Here is a 17,743-nt window from a genome sequence, read left to right on the forward strand (position 1 = left end):
AACAAGAAGCAGGACATGGCTTGGAGCGGGGAGGTGAGAGATCCCAGCCCAGCCATGCGGGAGCCCACGGGGCGGTAGTTCGGTGCGGTGTTGCAACATCCCGCAGTCCTTGGAACAGAGCACTTCCCAGCCTCCACAGCACTTCGGTCGCCCCCCCCCCCGTTCCCCCGTACAGCTGATACCCCCGTCCATGCATCAGGACTTCGGAGACATCCGGAGGAGATTCTCTGGAGCCCGGAACCAGCAGGAAACCAGCAGGAGAGAGACACAGCAGAGAAAAGGACGGTAACATTATCAATCTCACAATGTCTCTGCTGTGTAATATACATTTATATAGGGGAAAGCAAACAACGTGAATGTGGGGACAAACATATGCTGGTAAGGGGAGTCTCGCATAGATAGATGGATGAAGCCTCTGATGTTTGGTGTGTACTCTGTGGCTGTGTGTTCCCGCTGAGCAGATTTGAACTTAGTGTCCTAGAGGGAAGCTAGTGCATGGTTGAATAAACCATAATAGGACTGTAGTTTTATCACATATGCCCATGTTGAATGCATTGCTTGGTAACATCTGAGGTGGGAACTCGGAAGGCACCTTCCCAAGATAGTGGTGGATCCGCTGGGTAGACACACATTATCTCCGCAAGATAAACTGAATAATATATCACAGACTATCTCAATTGCATACGACATTTGCACATGTGAAACAGCACGCTGGAAAAGTCGCATGGTTCAAAAATGTGGGGATAAACACATGCCGGCAAGGAGAGTCTCGCATAGACATGTGGAGGAAGCCTTTGATGTTTTGCTTTTATCCTGTTGATATATGTACCTGCTGAGTGAAGTGTTTCCATCTGTGAGCAACATTGATTATAGAATCAGTCTACACACATTAGAGCACGGATACAACGGAATGAGACAGAAAAAGCATTTTTCCTCGCTCTCTTTCTTTCCCTGGCATGCACGGAGTTGATCAGATAAGTAGATCTGTTTTAAAGAATCCTAGAGGAGAAGCTATAGCAAGGATGAATAAATCGTAATGGGACTGTATTGCTACCACACATCCTTATGTCTAAACGCATGGCTTGATATATCTGGGGTAGGAATTTTAAAGGTATCTGTAGGTTTAAAAAGATTCTTCTCCAGTTTGCTGTTGTGAACCCAGTCGGTATAAAACCTGATTGGTCCACATGCACCAACTTATGTATAACCCTGTGATGGATCCTATCCCCCACACTCCGCTTGAGTGTTTCTGTCAGTATACCGCTTCCTAAGTCCTGGAACACGAGTCCCATGGATCTGGCTATAGGAACCCCCAAGAAGTAGACAAGACCAGTCTTGGAGTACATCAAGAATAGCCTTTTATTTGAGATCTTGACTGAAACCTAACCCAATTAGCATGAGCTAATTTATCTGATCATTGACCCAGACTAGTTGTCTTAGAGAAGACTTTTCAGGGCAAGACACTGTCTCCTAGCTCACTGACTGACTATTCAATACACATTACTATAAACATCAACACGGGGTTAATTAGCACAAACAGCAATGTGTGGAATACTCTTACAAGCCAGACTAGACTTATTTACACAACAGACAGGTGGCTGGAGTTGATGACATTAGCATCCAACAGTATGATTCATTCACTATTGCTAATATGGCATGCACATATTCAGAGTCTGTGTATTTTGGGGGGGGGGGGGGGCATGGACCTGAATAAAAGTAACACCACCTCAGGGGTCTCCAGGCATACAGCTCACAAAGAGCACCGTTACCCCAAATGCCAGGGCCCATAATCGGCATTTCAAATACTTCAAGCACTGCGACCAACTTAAATGCTCCAAAACTTTTTGCAAGCAAAAACAATAAGGAAAAATAGTCACAAAAATTCACGAATACAGTCGCAATGTTCCTGTATATAAATCAGCACAGTTCCACAGAGTTCTTTTCAAACAGGTCAAGAAAATGATCTCCAATCACTCACCACACCTCCCCTTTCTCCACTCCAAATCATGCATTGTAGTGTAGTACACAGATCACTAAGAGCACTAAGCACCAAGCGCACAAATCATAGAGCTCAGGGCACAGGATACCGAGCATTGGGTTCGGTTGTGGGAGACCTGCCAAATATTCACGCTGGCATTTACAGCGACTTGCAGCCGCTCACCTTGGTCTCCCTCCAGCTCGGCTCAACTCAGCACAGCACATCAAAACACCTCACCGCTCTTTCTCCCCTCTCTCTGCTCTTTCTCCCTCTATCCCCACAGCAATCATGCTCCACGTCCCATCTTCCAGCCACCTACAATGGTATAACTGCCTTCAGCTGATGTCAGGCTAGCAATAAACAGGTCAGGTTAGGAGCTAATCCAGCACATGTCCACTCACATTGAAGCCCAGCCTAAACTCATTGGCATCATTCAGACCCATTGCTTTACAACACTCCCAAACCACAACAAACTGATACTGTAATGCTCATTACAAGATACTCTGCCCACCATCAGCAACTGAGAAAGATTGTGTCCAATCATTGGCATCTCCTCACTGACCATCACGTGCTTAAGACATGCAAGTCCTGCTCCCGAACTTGTGTTCTGGATTGCCTCCTCTCTTAGGGACTGCCTCACTAATAGTCATTACAAGATTCCAGAATGATCCCTAGCTGCACCATGTGGAGCCTTCCAGTGTGGCCAATGCTCTCACTGCCCCTGGATCCTTGAGGGTACCAAATACCAGTTACCTAATGGCACCCCCTCGAATTGTGGTACAATTAGAGTGATTTACCTAATTATCTGCAAATGCAGAACTTTTTACGTGGATAAAACTATTCGAATTTCGCCAAAGAATTGGAGACCACTTATACTATTCCAGTAATGGCAAGCAAACCACTGTTGGCTGCCATGTTGGACTACATCATCATAGGTTTGACCCAATGGCAGTTGGGTTTCTGGTCCTAGAGGTGGATCATCAGTGCCCAAGAAGGGGTGACCTGGACAGTTATATATTAATCCTAGGTGTTGGGAATCTAATGTGGTTTATATTATATTTTGCATTCGGGTTCTGCTGCGGCCTCTGAGTCTCATGGCTTTGCACACTCTGTTGTTTTTTTTCCTTGTACTGCCAGACATGTGACTCCCCTCTTGGGGGGCAGTTTTGTCTTCAGCAAGCCACCCGCACTTGTATCGCTGTGGGTTTGGGCTCCCCGCCCCATTTGACACACACGACACGCGTTTGCTTTTCAACATGGTTCACACATGCGCAATGTGGGCAGCGAGACCCGGTGATGTTATGTGCCGACGGCACTTGCCACTTTCTGGGTTGGAGAGCTCTTAAGGGGGCCACTGACTGCTGATGAGCATCACGGACCTTTCTGCCCAAGGGGGAAGCACTGACCGACCATCAACCAGATACCTATACAGCTCCTGATATTGGCTGTTTGCTGTCTCTTGACGCTCTGTGGGATGTCTTTTCCCGATGATACCGTGTGTTTGCTCTGTATCTTTAGACCTGATTGACTGAACTGTTACCTATTTGGATGGACAGAGCAGGAATCGCCAACAATTTTCCTTGATATCCTACAGTGTGATGATCTACCTACCCCTGTCTTATGGGAGATCTGCTTTCCTTTCCCTCTTTCTAGCCCATTTTCTCTCCCCTTCTCTTCTCAAAACCTCCCTAGGCCCGGTACCAATATAATCTCATTTTATATACATATCTATTCAGATATACCACTACCCACATAAATCCCCCATGTCCGCCGCAGGGGGAGCCTGTGGTGACTCAAGTGTGCCTCTGGCCATGGACTCATTGGTAAGCAGATGCGCTTGGATTTTGCTGTATCCATTATATAGCTGTTTTTTTTAATGTTCAATATAAATGTATTTTCTTGTATTATTCTTTGTATAGAATTTCATATACGCTATTAACCTTGTAGATTGATCCTCTGATAGCAAAACTGGTAGAGGACTGTATAAATCTGTGAGCAATTTCCATAACCTGCAATCCATTTGGAAGCCTACAAGTACCTGTATACTGTATCGACCTTCCTTCCTCCATTTTTTTTTTCTTCATGTTTTTGATTTGTGTAATTATATGTTTTTATATTTAATTAAAAAAATTATTTTATTTTACGTCTGTTCCTATTCATTGGTTTTGAGATGGTCCATTTTTCCTTGTGGATGTAGGAAGCCAGCTTCAGCAACTGTTCCATACCTCCCTTTCCATTTACATAACACAGTGGAAGAGCCAATCATCTCTCTGACCAAAAAAGGCTAGGCAGGTCCGCAGCTTGACCAAATGCATGCTCATCTTTCTTAACATTCACAGAATTTTGCATTGAGAATTCATCCCCAGGGGCCATCAATAGCGAGTTCTATTGCCAGGCTTTAAGGCATCTGAGGGAGTACATTAGGCGAAAGCGACCAGATCTATGGCGTGTAAAAAACTGGATGCTCCACGACAATGCACCGTGTCACCGAGCTCCCCTCACATGTGAGTTTCTCGCCACAAACATGATTTCACTTCTGCGCTCACCCTACTCGCCAGAATTGGCTCCTGCGAACTTTTTCCTGAAGATGCACCTCAAAGGTCGCTGTTTTGACACCATTGTGAAGATCCATCCTGAACAGCAGAAGGTCTTGACACTCTTTTTGAAAAGAAGCCTTCCAGGACACATTCCAGAAGTGGCAGGGACACAGAGTGCTGTATTGCTGTGCAAGAGGACTATTCTAAAGGTGTAAACCTAGAGTACTTGTAAACAGAGCTAATCTCAAAACTTTTTGATACCACCTTGTATATCTTAAAGGGAAAAAAAAACTCGAAAAAAGCAGCTTGATGTAAATAAGCTTATCAACATTTTAAAAACTTCTCAATTTGCAGGCAGCACTCAGCGCCTTCTTATAATGCAAATTTGAAGGCTGGAATTTTGTCTAATTTGCTGCTACTGAATTCCGAGCCATGGGTATCCATTCAAACCCCACCTACCTTGGCAACGTAAATTTACAAACCAGCTGTACGGAATGGAATATTGTCAGCCGAACTTTGCATTTAATTTGATGCAGTTAACGGTCCACAGTACCACTGTATTCAGGCAGCTGGGGCTACCTATATACAGTAGCTTGCACTGGAGATTCCTCCATGCTGGTAGTGTGCATACCAGGGAATCGATCTAAAGCCAGCTTTACTGTAGTCTTCAAACTTGAAAAGACCTACTATCTGTGACTTGTTTAATTGTATCCAGCTTCTGTAAACCCGCTCTTACATTATCTCCTTGACACAGAGTAAGATCATGTTATATTTTTTAAATTTAGATTTTATTTTTATAAAATACACGTAAGTAATAATGGAAGGTATACATGTGGAAGGACTTGAAAATTGTAACCAAGCCTGATTTTGTTTTTGTCCCCCTCCCTTATAAACTGATGCCAGGCACCTTTCTCATCATTTCTGACAAGTGTATGATGTGATCTTCAGACCACTTACCCTAAACGATGTGGTCTTTGCAAATCAGTGGACGTGTCTACTGTATAAAAACTAATTTGTGAACTGCAGGTCACTTTTTTTTGTCTTTCTGGACTTCAGAAATATTGTTAGCTGATTGTTGATTGCATAGCTGCTTATAAATGTCTTCTATTTTGTTCTCTACAGATGGAACCAGTAACAGAAATACTCCAGAGAGATGTCCCAGTCCTCTGTATTCTCAGGACTCTACACAGGAAGATATTAACCCTTACAGACATTATAAGGTATCTGCTTCAAAGAGAATAGGTCTTGTTTGTAAGTGTGGAAAATTTGCTAATCTAATTTTAACCACTTGAGACCCGCGCTATAGCCGAATGACGGCTACAGTGCGGACCTCCTTTGCCGGGACTACGTCTATTGACGTCGTCCCGTGCACGAGCGGCGTGCTCTGTGATCGGCGAGTCTATGAGACTCGCCTGATCACTGATCCGAGCAAGGGGTCGATCCCGACCCCTTATCACGTGATCAGCTGTGTCAGCCAATGACAGCTGATCATGTGATACAACAGAGCCGGTAATCAGCTATTATTCCTCCTCGCGCTGACAGTGCGAGGAGAAAAAAAAAGAGCCGATCACCGGCGGCCGTGATCGGGACATCAGCCCCGATCACGGCCAGCCCTGCCAGTGCCCACCTGCCCCCTGCCAGTGCCACCTCATTAAAAAATAAGTGCCACCCAGCAGTGCCCACAGTGCCACCCAACAGTGCCCACAATCTGCCTCAACAAAGGTGCTGCACCCCAGTGCCACATATCCGTGCCCATCAGTGTCATCTACCAGTGCCCAGCAGTGCCGCCCAGCAGTGCCACCTATCAGAGCCACCTATCAGTGCCCATCAGCCCCATCTATCAGTGGTACCTATCAGTGCCCCTTAGTGCCACCCATCCGTGCCATCTTATATGTGCCCATCTTTGCCCATCAGTGCCGCCTTAACTATGCCTATCAGTGCCCACCAGTGCAGCCTATCAGTGCCCACCAATGCAGCCTATCAGTGCCCACCAGTGCAGCCTATCAGTGCCGCCTCATCAGCGCACTTCAATAAAGGAGAAAAATGACCTGTTTGCAAAATTTTATAATTTTTTTTTAAATATTTTTTTTTGCATCTTTTTTTTGTTTAGCAAAAAATAAAACTCCCAGCTGTAATTAACCACTTTCAGACCGGACCATTTTGCTGGTAAATGACCAGAGGTCTTTTTACACTTTGGCACTGCGCTGCTTTAACTGGTAATTGCGCGGTCATGCAATGTTGTACCCAAACAAAATTTGCGTCCTTTTCTTCCCACAAATAGAGCTTTCTTTTGATGGTATTTGATTGCCTCTGCGATTTTTATTTTTTGCGATATAAACGTAAAAAGACCGCAAATTTTGAAAAAAAATGATATTTTCTACTTTTTGTTATTAGAAAAATCCAATAAACTCAATTTTAGTCATACATTTAGGCCAAAATGTATTCAGCCACATGTCTTTGGTAAAAAAAAAGTCAATAATTGTATATTTATTGGTTTGCGCAAAAGTTGTCACATCTACAAACTAAGGTACGTTTTCTGGAATTTACGCAGCTTTTAGTTTACGACTGCCTATCTCATTTCTTGAGGTGCTAAAATGGCAGGGCAGTACAAAACCCCCCCAAATGACCCCATTTTGGAAAGTAGACCCCCTAAGGAAATTGATAAGAGGCATGTTGAGCCCATTGAATATTTTATTTTTTTGCCTCAAGCGATTGAATAATGACAAAAAAAAAATTTTTTTTTTTTTTTTTTACACAAAGTTGTCACTAAATGATATATTGCTCACACATGCTATGGGCATATGTGAAATGACACCCCAAAATAAATTCTGCTGCTTCTCCTGAGTACGGGGATACCACATATGTGGGACTTTTTGGGAGCCTAGCCGCGTACGGGGCCCCGAAAACCAAGCACCGCCTTCAGGCTTTCTAAGGGCGTAAATTTTTGAGTTCACTTCTCACTACCTATTACAGTTTTGAAGGCCATAAAATGCCAAGATGGCACAAAACCCCCACAAATGACCCCATTTTAGAAAGTAGACACCCCAAGCTATTTGCTGAGAGGCATGTTGAGTTCATGGAATATTTTATATTTTGCCACAAGTTGCGGGAAAATTACAAACTTTTTTTTTTTTTTTTTTTTTTTCACAAAGTTGTCACTAAATGATATATTGCTCACACATGCCATGGGCATATGTGAAATGACACCCCAAAATAAATTCTGCTGCTTCTCCTGAGTACGGGGATACCACATATGTGGGACTTTTTGGGAGCCTAGCCGCGTACGGGGCCCCGAAAACCAAGCACCGCCTTCAGGCTTTCTAAGGGCGTAAATATTTGACTTCACTCCTCACTACCTATTACAGTTTTGAAGGCCATAAAATGCCAAGATGGCACAAAACCCCCACAAATGACCCCATTTTAGAAAGTAGACACCCCAAGCTATTTGCTGAGAGGCATGTTGAGTCCATGGAATATTTTATATTTTGCCACAAGTTGCGGGAAAATTACAAACTTTTTTTTTTTTTTTTTTTTTTTCACAAAGTTGTCACTAAATGATATATTGCTCACGCATGCCATGGGCATATGTGAAATGACACCCCAAAATAAATTCTGCTGCTTCTCCTGAGTACGGGGATACCACATATGTGGGACTTTTTGGGAGCCTAGCCGCGTACGGGGCCCCGAAAACCAAGCACCGCCTTCAGGCTTTCTAAGGGCGTTACAGTTTTGAAGGCCATAAAATGCCAAGATGGCACAAACCCCCCCCAAATGACCCCATTTTGGAAAGTAGACACCCCTAAATTTAGGGGTACACTAGTGAGACTAGGTAATAAATGGCGGGTGCCCTGAAACTATAAAAAAAATAACTAACCAACCAGCGTCACCTGTAACAGTTATATGGTGATCACTGGTGAAAGGGTTAACTAGGGGGCAATCAGGGGGCTTTATGCGGTAGTATATGGGGGTCCCTGGCGCTATAAAAAGCTGCGGCGAACCTAAATACCTACCTGCCTAACTAGCGTCACCTGTGACACTAATACAGCGATCAGAAAAACGATCGCTTATTAGGCTGGGTTCACACTGGAGCGATGCGGGAACGCCACGAATGCGCGGCGGGTTCCCGCATCGCATGCCTCCCGGCGGCAGTTCACACTGCCCTATGCGAACTGCTGGGAGTGTCAGTGAAATGTTACTGACACCCCCAGATCAGTTCGCATATCGCAGTGCGATCTGCAAACTCGGATCGCATGGTGTGAACACCCATGCGATCCGATTCTGCTGCGGGCCAAAAAAAGGGTCCCGTGCGAATTTGCGGCGGGTGCGGCGGGTGTGGCGGGTGCGGCGAATGGCTGAACTCGAATCGCACAGAGATCGGATGTGATTTGCACTGCAGTGCGGTGCGAATCACATCCGTTCTCAAACCGCTGCAATCTGAACCCAGCCTTAGTGACACTGGCGACGGGGGGTGATCACGGGGTTAAACCTTTATTGGGGGGGTTAGGGGGGTACCTTAGAACTAAAGGGGGCTAACCCTAACTGCCCTAACAGTTATTAGTCACAAATGACACCCGCCGGGTGATCAGGGGGTTAAACCTTTATTAGGTAATAAATGGCGGGTGCCCTGAAACTATAAAAAAATAACTAACCAACCAGCGTCACCTGTAACAGTTATATGGTGATCACTGGTGAAAGGGTTAACTAGGGGGCAATCAGGGGGCTTTATGCGGTAGTATATGGGGGTCCCTGGCGCTATAAAAAGCTGCGGCGAACCTAAATACCTACCTGCCTAACTAGCGTCACCTGTGACACTAATACGGCGATCAGAAAAATGATCGCTTATTAGGCTGGGTTCACACTGGAGCGATGCGGAAACGCCGCGAATCCGCGGCGGGTTCCCGCATCGCATGCCTCCCGGCGGCAGTTCACACTGCCCTATGCGAACTGCTGGGAGTGTCAGTGAAATGTTACTGACACCCCCAGATCAGTTCGCATATCGCAGTGCGATCTGCAAACTCGGATCGCATGGTGTGAACACCCATGCGATCCGATTCTGCTGCGGGCCAAAAAAAGGGTCCCGTGCGAATTTGCGGCGGGTGCGGCGGGTGCGGCGAATGGCTGAACTCGAATCGCACAGAGATCGGATGTGATTTGCACTGCAGTGCGGTGCGAATCACATTCGTTCTCATAAACCGCTGCAATGTGAACCCAGCCTTAGTGACACTGGCGACGGGGGGTGATCACGGGGTTAAACCTTTATTGGGGGGGTTAGGGGGGTACATCAGAACTAAAGGGGGCTAACTCTAACTGCCCTAACAGTTATTACAGTCACAAATGACACCAATGCAAAAAAAAAAAAAAAAAAAAAAAAAAATGACATTGGTGTCACTGTGACTGGGGGGCAGGGGTAATTGGGGGGGTGATCGGGGGGTAAAGGGGGGGTGTGAGTGTGCCTGGCATGTTCTACTGTGTGTGTAGAGTGTTGGTGCAACTCACCGATCCGCTCTCCTCCGTGTCGGAACGGAAAATACCGACACGGAGGAGAGAATACATCACTTCCTCTCCTGTGTTTACATTACAGGAGAGGAAGTGATGTCACGGGGGATTTCCATTCGTCGAGAGCGATCGCGAGGGGGTGGCCATGAATGAATGGCCGCCCCCTCATCCCGGATCGCTCTCGAAGAAATGCCGACCGCCGCAGGCACCGGGGGGGGGCCCGATCGGGCCCCCCACCCGCGGGCAGGCAGGGACTTATATATACGCCCATATGCCTGCCCGTGCCATTCTGCCGACGTATATCGTCGTGCGGCGGTCGGCAAGTGGTTAAATACCACCAAAAGAAAGCTCTATTTGTGGGAAAAAAATTATAAAAATGTCATTTGGGTACAGTGTTGTATGGCCGCGCAATTGTCATTCAAAGTGCATCAGCGCTGAAAGCTGAAAATTGGTCTGGCCAGGAGGGGGGTTTAAGTGCCCAGTAAGCAAGTGGTTAAACTATTACAAAAGCGTTTTTTTTTTTTTTTGCATCTGTGTGTTGGATAAAGCGGGAATTTCCATTTTTAGTTTTTATTTTAGTCTGTGTTGGTTTTCATACACATGCCAATATGTGCATACACAGGGTACTTACACACTGAACATCAGACATTCCTGGGGCAGACAATGTGACTATATAGCACTTGCTCATAATTTTTGTTTCTTCTTTATACATGTAAAAATTCTTCTAGCTTTATTTTAATCAAGGGAGTGGAGTGTAGACACGTATGTACATAAAAATACTGGCCAGCAAAACAGATTTCTGTGTTTTTTTTGTTTTCTTTTTACTGATCTATATGCAGCCCATGTTTATGCCCATTAAAACACATACTGTTCAACAAATGCCTTTTACAAGTACAATGATAATTACCTTTGCAGGAATCAAAAATGTTCAACACTAACTAGGGTGTGTTTTTCTACGCACCAAACACCACTGGTATTGAGGATTTTTTTATAAATTGTATATAAACAAGTGTGTGTTTTTGTTTTTTTGTTTTGTTTTTTATTCAAGGGAGAGTTAAGTTTGCCATACACCTATAGATTATCTGCAGATTTTCTATGGTTAGATGGAAAAAGTGCAACAGATGTATGCTAAACTGTGTGAATGGAGGAATTTCCCACTGGGCCAAGCTTCAGTATCTTGCTAGTCGGCCCCACTGGCTCTCAACCTAAACAATGCCTGCACCCAATCAGACTGTTATGGTATTGTGAGAGCCAGCGGGGCCGACTAGCAAGATATGGAAGCTTGGGCCAGTGGGAGATTCTTCCATCCACACAGTTCAGCGTAGATGGAGGAATCTGTTCCACTTTTTCCATTTGATCATGGAAAATCTGCAGATAATCTATAGGTGTGTGGTAAGTCTTAGATTGAACAAGGGTTGATGGTCGGTAATTATATCAGGTAAAAAGAGCTCTGCACACGTCCCTCCTAATCTGAGAGGAAAAAGAGGTGAAGAGAGCTCTGCTCTAAAAACTTACACCTGCCCCTCCTAATCAGAGAGAGACAAAATACTTATACAATGTCCCTACACTGCAACCAAAGAAAAGGGGGGATTTTGTCTGCAAAGCAAGAACTAAGAGGGGCAAAGATTATCCAAATTGTGTAAAATCAATTGTCTAAACCATGGCAATAAAATAACTGATTTGTGAAAATTATTTATCGGACAATTACCTCTATGATATAGTAGTGAGAGTACCAAAAGCTTTCAGGATTGCTAAATGAGTTATTAAACATTACACTGCTTCACCCTACCTAATCAATAGACAGTGGAACTGGCTACTAAAACTTCAGGGGTTGCAGGATAAATTGCTACAATCATGTCTGCCTGTACAATTTCTTCTCACTGTCTGTTTTTAGGCTATGAATAAATAACTGACATCCCTAGAATATTCTTCCAATGTAGAGATCTCAATATTCCTAATTAATGGTCTTCAAATCTGCCTGCTTATCAGGTAACCACTCTCATTCCAATAGGCTGGCTATAGGTACCTATAGTACTTTAGAGTACCTCAATTCACTGTACCTTTTCTTCATACTGACTGTTGATAGGCTATGAGCAAATAATTGAAATCCCAAGAATGATCTTCAAGTATGGGGATCTCAATAATAATCCCATATAATGGTCTCCAAATCTGCCTGCCTATCAGGAAAACTTTCATTCCAATAGGCTAGCAATAGGTAACTACAGCACTCTGTAGTACCTCAGCTCACTGTACCATTTCTGCACACTGACTGTTGCTGGGCTATGAATAAATAACTGGAATTCCTATAACAATCACTAATGCTCAAAGTTTAGACAACAAGCTTTATGAGCTGACAGCTCTTCTGTCTAGGGACAACTTGGACCTTGTTGCAATTAGAGACGTAGTTCAAGAATTCAAATGATTGGAAAATAACTATACCAGGGAACACACTTTACAGGGATGGCCGAGTACGAAAAGGGGAAGGTGGCGTTCCCATATACAGTATGTCAAAAATGGCATAATGCTAACGTTCCTTTGAAAAACAAATGACATCCTCAAAACCCTCTGGGTCTGTCTTCCAACCAGAGAGGGATCTTCCCTTAGAATTGATGTATTATACAGACCCCCAGGACAGACTGAAGATTCAGATAACTTGTTGAATGACGAGATAACTCAAATGACAATGAAGGGAGAGGTTTCAACATGCCTAACATTAACTGGAATTCTCAAACTGCTAGTACAAGCAGGAGCAGGAATGTAATGGAAGCACTGAATAGGGTTTCTGTAAAATAGTTCATAAAAAAATCTCAACCCTAGATGACCATATTTTCGACCTAGTGCTGACAAATGGGGATCGACTGTCTGAGGTTGAGGTGGGAGAGAATTTGGTTTCTAGTGATCACCAATGTTTTGGTTTGATATTAAAACAAGAACTGAAAAGCCTTATACAAAAACAAAAGTTTTATATTTAAAAAAGACCAATTTTGCTGAAATGGGGACATTTCTCAAAAATGAATTGAAATATTGGAGTAAAATGACAGGAGTTAGTAATCAGTGGGCACTATTAAAGTCTACCACCCTGGAAGCAACTAGATTATGTCAGGCAAGTTAGTAAGAATAAATGGAAGAAAAAAACAATATGATTCACTAAAGAGAGAAGTAGGTTAGTAAAAGAAAAATAAATCGGCATATAGAAGATTCATGGAAACGGAGTGTAGCTGACAGGAGTATAAAAATAGACAAAAGGCCAAACACATTATCAGTGCTGCCAAAGCACAAAAAGAGGAAATTGCTAAATCTATTAAAGGAATGCAATAGAAGGAAAAATACAATGGGATCGCTAAAATGAAAACTAGGCACAACACATACAGTTGCAATAAAAAAGTATGTGAACCCTTTTGGAATGATATGGATTTCTGCACAAATTGGTCATAAAATGTGATCTGATCATCATCTAAGTCACAACAATAGACAATCACAGTCTGTCTGCTTAAACTAATAACACACACAGAATTACATGTTATCATGTTTTTATTGAACACATCATGTGAACATTCACAGTGCGTGTGGAAAAAGTATGTGAACCCCTAGACTAATGAGCTCTCCAAGAGCCAACTGGAGTCCAATCAATGAGATGAGATTGGATGTGTTGGTTACAGCTGACCAGCCCTATAAAAAAAAAAAAACACATTAGTTCTGGGTTTGCTTTTCACAAGAAGCATTGCCTGATGTGAATGATGCCTCACACAAAAGAGCTCTCAGAAGACCTACGAGTAAGAATTGTTGACTTGCATAAAGCTGGAAAGGGTTATAAAAATATCTCCAAAAGCCTTACTGTTCATCAGTCCATGGTAAGACAAATTGTGTATAAATGGAGAAAGTTCGCACTTATCTGCCACACGGAGCTGCGGAGGTGTGCTGGTCCTACAGGTCGCCTGCATAGTGCAGCGAATTTACGCCCCGCTATCCACTGGGAATCATGACTATGCAGATGAACGGAGGAACTGGGTCTTACTGCCTTTTTTTTACACTAACCTACGGGGGCGCATAACTAGGCCCCATCCCTTTCCTTCTCGGTGGTGGCTGACTCGGAGCCACTACTTGACCCAGTGGCTGAAATTGTTCCTCATTTTCTCCTTACATGTGAAGTTACTGTTTGTCCCAGATGGTAGTTCAGAATTGTTCAGGGATCATGCCTACACAAGTTGGGGTGGGTGTAAGGCGGGGAGGGGGGAGGGGATTGTTAAGCTGTTATATTTACTATTTTCAAGTGTGCATACAAGCTATCAGAAACCGATTATGGGAACATGTATATATGCTGCAAGGGGGCCTTATACGGTGTTTAGAGTACCTCAGTTTTATTACAAACTATATTCTTCGCTAGACCTCAGGATGTATGTTTCACTGAGGCGAGGTGGTGTCCCCTGTACAGCACCATGGCAACTATAAAATTTCTAACTTGGAATGTGAGGGGCCTGCGTGAGAAAATTAAGCGCTCGGCCGCCCTTACATTCCTCAAAAAGCAACGTGCAGACGTTGTGGCGCTGGTCGAGACACATGTCGAGGGCAGACTCCAAATGGCCCTTCGCCGCCCTTGGGTTGGACGGGCATACCACTCCACCCACACGACTCACGCTCGGGGTGTCTCAGTATTGATCGCCAAATCTGTACATTTTGAACTCTGTGAGCTTGTAACTGACCCCAGCGGCCAGTATGTATTTCTCCATGCCAAGCTATACGGTGAATCGTTTCTCCTTATGGCTTTCTACATACCTCCTCCCTTTAGTGTAACAGTGATCCTGGAAGGCTTTACTTTTATGTCCCGTAACCCCACAGTACCGGCGATATGGTTAGGTGACTTTAACACTACACTATGTCCGGCCCTTGATAAACTCCAGACGACACAGGCGACAGGCGCTAGTGCCAACACAACTAAATTCTCTAAACTCATCTCCACCTTTCATCTTATAGACACATGGAGGCACAACTTCCCGCACACTCGTGCCTACTCCTGTTTCTCCTCTACCCACAACTCTATGTCCCGCATAGATTTTATACTTGTGTCCCACACCCTGGCACCGCGGATTCTCGAAACTGCATTCTGCCCCAGATTACTGTCGGACCACAGCCCATATTGGATCACCCTCAGTATCCCTTTTGATAAACCACCGAGACCATGACGTCTAAACCCGTTCTGGCTCTCACTGCTCCCGGGGGATGATGAACTCATCGCCCAATGGAAGCAGTACTTCTTGGAAAATGATCACACTGCATCTGTTGCCGCAATATGGGAATCATTTAAAATATACGCACGTACAACCCTGATCACACACATAAATAAAATCAAAACAGACTCCGCTGGGGCGTTTGACAGGGCAGTGACGGATCTAGTCTCCACTGAACGTGAATATGCTGCTAATCCCACCATAGCAACGGCGACTCAGCTTAAAATGCAGAGTAGAGTGGTTAATCAACTCCAGTATACGAAGGCTCGTCAAAAGCTTTTCTTTACTAAACAGAAACTCTTTGAGTATGGGGAAAAGGCAGGCAGGCTCCTCGCATACCTAGTGCATAGCGAAGACAGGCCCCCAGTTGTCATCACCCTTCATGGCCCAGGGGGTGGATGGATTACAGACCCCCGCAGTGTCACCTCCAAGTTCAGGGAATTTTTTGCAGATCTATACAAAACAACAGTGACAGACCCGACGGACATGCAGACCAATTTCCTTCACAGCATCACCCTCCCTCAGTTGACGAAGGATCAAGTAGAGTCACTTGAGGCACCCCTTACCACGGAAGAAATAGATACTGCGATCGCAAGTTTCGCCAGATCCAAATCCCCTGGATCTGACGGTCTCCCTGTTGAATTTTACTCCCAATTTAGAGACCTACTAACTCCTAAACTGCTTGCATTACTTAATCACCTATTTGAAAACTTCACCCTGCCCCCCTCTATGCGGGAGGCAACGATAGTCCTTATCCCCAAATCGGGGAAGGACCCAGGCTACCCCGAATCCTATCGTCCCATTTCCCTACTACAGGTGGATATAAAAATACTGGCCAAGGTACTGTCCCTTAGATTGAATCAAGTTATTCTGTCCCTCATACATGTGGATCAAGCAGGATTCATGCCAGGCCGTAACACTTCCTTTAATCTATGCAAACTTTACATTAACCTACAGGCTACACACGCAGAAGTTGGGTCACGGGTGGTGGTGACATTAGATACAGCAAAGGCGTTCGATTCAGTGGAGTGGGGCTATCTCTGGAGCTGCTTGGAGGGATATGGATTTGGACCACGGTTCATTAAATGGGTGCAACTGTTGTACCAGTCGCCCACGGCCAAGGTGGTGGCTAATGGCTGGCCATCTCGAATGTTCGACCTCAGTAGAGGCACGAGACAAGGCTGCCCTCTATCTCCACTATTATATGCCTTGGCCGCGGAACCCTTGGCCGTGTCCATCCGAGCTGACCCAGAGATCAGGGGATTGAGCCATGGCGCCCTAACTGAAAAGATCGGCATGTATGCTGATGACACACTGTTATACCTGGCAGACTCGGGCCCCTCTCTACATGCGGCTCTCCAAACAATTGAACGGTTCGGGACTTTCTCCGGGCTAAAGATCAACTGGGGGAAATCCCAAATTCTTCCACTTGACAGCTTCCCACCGACCGAATTTCAGGGCAGTTTGCCATTACAACGAGTCAGCATTATCAAGTACCTAGGGATATACGTATCCAGATCACCAACGGATTATATACATTTAAATTTAAGCCCTCTAATTTCCCACATTAAATCCAAACTACGGGCCTGGGCCCGGGCCCGTCTACCACTGGGGGTTTGGGGCCGGGTAAACCTCATAAAAATGGTTCTGCTACCCAAGATCCTCTATGTTCTCTGGCACTCCCCGACTTACTTACCCTTGAAGCATTTTAAATCCCTTGAGGCCCTTCTTAAACCCTTTGTATGGGGTAACAACAGACATAAATTAGCTTTGCAGGTGCTTAAAAACCCCACGGACCTGGGGGGCATGGCCCTTCCCGATTTTAATCTTTATTACATTGCGGCACAATTATCCCAACTGTACCATATAGACAAAACGGACAGAGGGCGGTTTCTCCAACTGCTATGCCCGGGGTGGGCTCGACGCACCGAAGATTCAATTTACCCGCTGGCGATGGGCCTTGGTGGGGCGGGCCTGGGGGACAACACAGACTTTGTTATACCATTACAGACGCATATGGGACTTGGCTTCTGTCAAGCTGGGGATACCACTCTATAATGATTACACTCCATTATGGCATAATAAAACTCTGTCAGAATTCTTACAACTTCCCGATGCAGACCTTTGGTCTACTCATGGTATTCTCTATATGCATCAATTGTTTGTTGACGGAACCCTTAAAACCTTTGCCACGCTCAGAGAAGAATTCTCACTCCCCAGCTACATACTCTTCCGATTTTTACAGGTGAGACATGCGGCCCGGGCTCAGTTTTCAGAATCCATCCCGCAGTCAGCCACCAATGCACTAATGGCCATAATCAAGAGTACTGACCCCCGCAAATGAACTTCGTCCTTCTATGACATGCTCACTACCCCTGCTTCCACCAAACTGGCACATACTCTCAGGCCCCGGTGGGAGAGAGAGGTGGGCCCTTTGGAGGATGGGGAATGGGATGAGGCTTTGGAATCCTGCAAGGCTGTCTCACCCAAACTTGCTGACAGACTGA

At 44.9% G+C, this 17,743-nt stretch overlaps 1 protein-coding gene across 2 annotated transcripts in view; it reads left to right on the plus strand.

Moving 5' to 3' along the window:
* LOC143997540 (uncharacterized) overlaps positions 1-17,743 on the plus strand; it is a 306,212-nt gene that overhangs the window by 259,247 nt on the left and 29,222 nt on the right. For both annotated transcript variants that reach the window (XM_077493202.1, XM_077493203.1), the window contains exon 4: positions 5,638-5,735. In XM_077493202.1, the coding sequence (XP_077349328.1) occupies positions 5,638-5,735 (98 nt within the window). The remainder of the gene's footprint in view (positions 1-5,637; positions 5,736-17,743) is intronic.

Source organism: Lithobates pipiens, unplaced genomic scaffold (genome assembly GCF_037356315.1).
Source record: "Lithobates pipiens isolate NorthernLeopardFrog02 unplaced genomic scaffold, aLitPip1_a1.2 Scaffold_19, whole genome shotgun sequence".
In the NCBI taxonomy this organism is placed as follows: Eukaryota; Metazoa; Chordata; class Amphibia; order Anura; family Ranidae; genus Lithobates; species Lithobates pipiens.